The sequence below is a fragment of the Eurytemora carolleeae genome, unplaced genomic scaffold, assembly GCF_000591075.1.
Source record: "Eurytemora carolleeae unplaced genomic scaffold, Eaff_2.0 scaffold238, whole genome shotgun sequence".
Lineage (NCBI taxonomy): Eukaryota > Metazoa > Arthropoda > Copepoda > Calanoida > Temoridae > Eurytemora > Eurytemora carolleeae.
Window position 1 is genome coordinate 9,605 of NW_019396256.1, and position 2,631 is coordinate 12,235.

General features: G+C 38.5%; 1 protein-coding gene across 1 annotated transcript; it reads left to right on the forward strand.

Annotated features, from left to right (window-relative positions):
- The first annotated feature begins 503 nt into the window (after positions 1-503).
- On the forward strand, positions 504-1,956 carry LOC111699489 (LIM/homeobox protein Lhx1). The gene has a single exon (XM_023470178.1). The coding sequence runs from the start codon at positions 519-521 to the stop codon at positions 1,629-1,631; it is 1,113 nt and encodes a 370-aa protein (XP_023325946.1). The 5' UTR covers positions 504-518; the 3' UTR covers positions 1,632-1,956.
- The last annotated feature ends 675 nt before the right edge of the window (positions 1,957-2,631 follow it).

The window sequence follows — 2,631 nt, forward strand, 5'->3', positions numbered from 1 at the left end:
TAGTTGTATTTAGAAGAGTGGGGTCCGGGGGGTGTCGAGTCAAGAATTGATTGAAATTTGAATTGGACAATTGTAAGAACATTTTTGAGGGAAGAAGAATATTTTCAAGACCTTGCACAGCAGAGAGAAGGACTTTAGAACTTTTTCTTTTTATGAATTTGTAAATTTTCTATCAATTCATTGTTACATTTTTTAACTTTGTCCCCCTCTCATTATCCTATCCATCTATCAAAGCCTAGATTTTTCTATCTGCTTGTGCCTATATTTATCTATCTATCTTACGTACGTTTCCCTATCTTTCTGTGCTCAACAGACTAAATCTACATATGTATCTGCTTATCATTACATCTATCTATGTGTTTGGGTGGCGGCCGCTGAGGTCTCCACATATCAGAGACGAGGATTCCTCAAGAAGATCTCTCATTGGTCCAAATTCATGATGTGAGGCCGCCACCTACCGGCCTACCGTCCCTGTCAGCTAAACACAGTAGTTATCAGCGAACTACCGCGCAATAAACATGACAGAGTGTGCAGAGTGCGGGCAGAGTATTGTTGATAAATTCGTGGTTAGATGCGGATCTTTAGCTCTACATGAGGATTGTATGAGATGCGCAGTATGCCGGGATATGCTTACAGAATCCTGCTTTACTAAATGGGGACAGTTCTACTGCAAACAGGATTTCTACAGAATGTTTGGACCAAGGTGTTCAGCTTGTCATATAGTTTTCTCACAAGATCAGGACGTTAGGAATATCGGAGACAGTCAGTTCCATCTGGAGTGCTTTAAATGCTCCAGGTGCTGCAAAGGACTAGATAAAGGAATGCAGGTTGGGTTGGATCATCTGGGAAACCTTCTCTGTGAAAAGGACTACCTGGAGAACAAGCTAAACCTCTCAGCTGATACGAAACTAGGATTGAGGACGGAGGAGACGGACGCTGACTCTGGAATAGAAAGCGAAGTGTCCTCGGACGATTTAAAGAAACTCCTTGATGAGGACGAAAAGTCATTTGACGAGGACAGCAAAGACCCTGGCTCCCCGGATGATGGAGACGATTATGACAAAGACGACGATAAGAAGGAAGGAAAGGACGGTAAAAGACGCGGGCCAAGAACAACTATTAAAGCTAAACAGCTGGAAGTTTTGAAAACCTGTTTTGATCAGAATCCTAAACCTACGAGGTTAATGAGAGAACAGCTAGCCAAAGAGACAGGGTTACCTATGCGTGTGATCCAGGTCTGGTTCCAGAACAAGCGGAGTAAACAGAAGAGAATCCACCAGCTTCAGTTCATGGGTCATCCTGGGAGGATGCCCTTCCTGCCTCCGAACCATCGGAGGATTCTTCATCCAATGTCATTCCCTCCGAATGCAATGGCTTTTGATTTTAGATCTCCGTTCCCTCCACAGGATTGCCACAACTTTGAGTTCGGAGGATTTAGTTTCCCTGCAGAGCAAAGTATGCCTCCTTGTGAGTTCCCCAACTCCTATTCCTCTCCTCCACTTCATCCTGGAGATTTTGGATCTCACGATTACCAGGTCGATCCTTGCTTTCCTTCTCCACCCTTAAGTGAGTGCAGCAGTAGTTTGCAGGATTTTCATGTTCCTCAAGCCACAGAGTCCATGGTCTGCTAGTCCTTACCTGGAGATATGATCAATCCAACCTACTATTTTGTGGACCCGGAGAAGAGTCAAACCTGTTAACTGTTCCCGGAGAAGTAACTTATTCATCCTACTAGCTAGTACAAAGTACCCGGAGAAATAACTAATCCATCCTACTATATTAAACCTTGTACCCGGAGCATGGGACCACCCAAACCCGTCCTTGGGTTTAATGCAATCCTTCTATCTGTGATATGCCTCGTTAATTTATACATTATACAATATACACTATACACTACAGTCCAGAGATGTATATTCTTATTCTCATTTATTCAGAAATAAAAAATATTTTGTAATATCCAATTCATTTATTCCAAGAATGTATGTTGTAAAGATTACAGAAACGTTTTATCAAAAAGAAGGTTAGAAAAGAAAAGAGTTTATATACCAAAGATTATCGTTTAAACGTATATTTGGATAGGAAATGCTGTAAAAAAAGGAAGTTTTTTTTAGTTATTTTTCGTTTAAAGGTTGGAAATATAACGATTTATTGAAAACATATAGATCAAAATTAGGGTTAACAGAGAAAGATTATTGTTTAAAATATGTTTGGATAAGAAATTTAAAAACAAGACAAAAAATAAAGGAGGTTTTTAAGCTCTTTATCGTTTAAAGGCTAGAAATAAAAAGATTTTATTGAACACAATATCATATATGTATAAAAATTAACAGAGAACAACTATCAAATTTAAAAATGTTGAAAAAATTGGCTTGACAAATTTAAGATTGTAGTTTCTTATTCCTTTGATTTTTTCCCCTTGATATATACTGCATTAAAAACCAAGTCATAACAGTGTTTAATATTGGTTTTCTAGACCAAACTTATCATAGCAGTGCGGTAAAAGAAAGTAAAGGGCTTCGGAGTTTTTTGTGTGTTTATCCATTTTTGTTAGAACTAATAATTCATGAATGATTTTTTTTCTTATCAAGTTGTTTTATTTTGGAACATTGTTCATGTAAATTGAGTTTTCGG

Bases quoted from the DNA above. Each gene is read 5' to 3' on its own strand.
- LOC111699489 (XM_023470178.1), top strand. From the start codon at position 519: ATGACAGAGTGTGCAGAGTGCGGGCAGAGTATTGTTGATAAATTCGTG.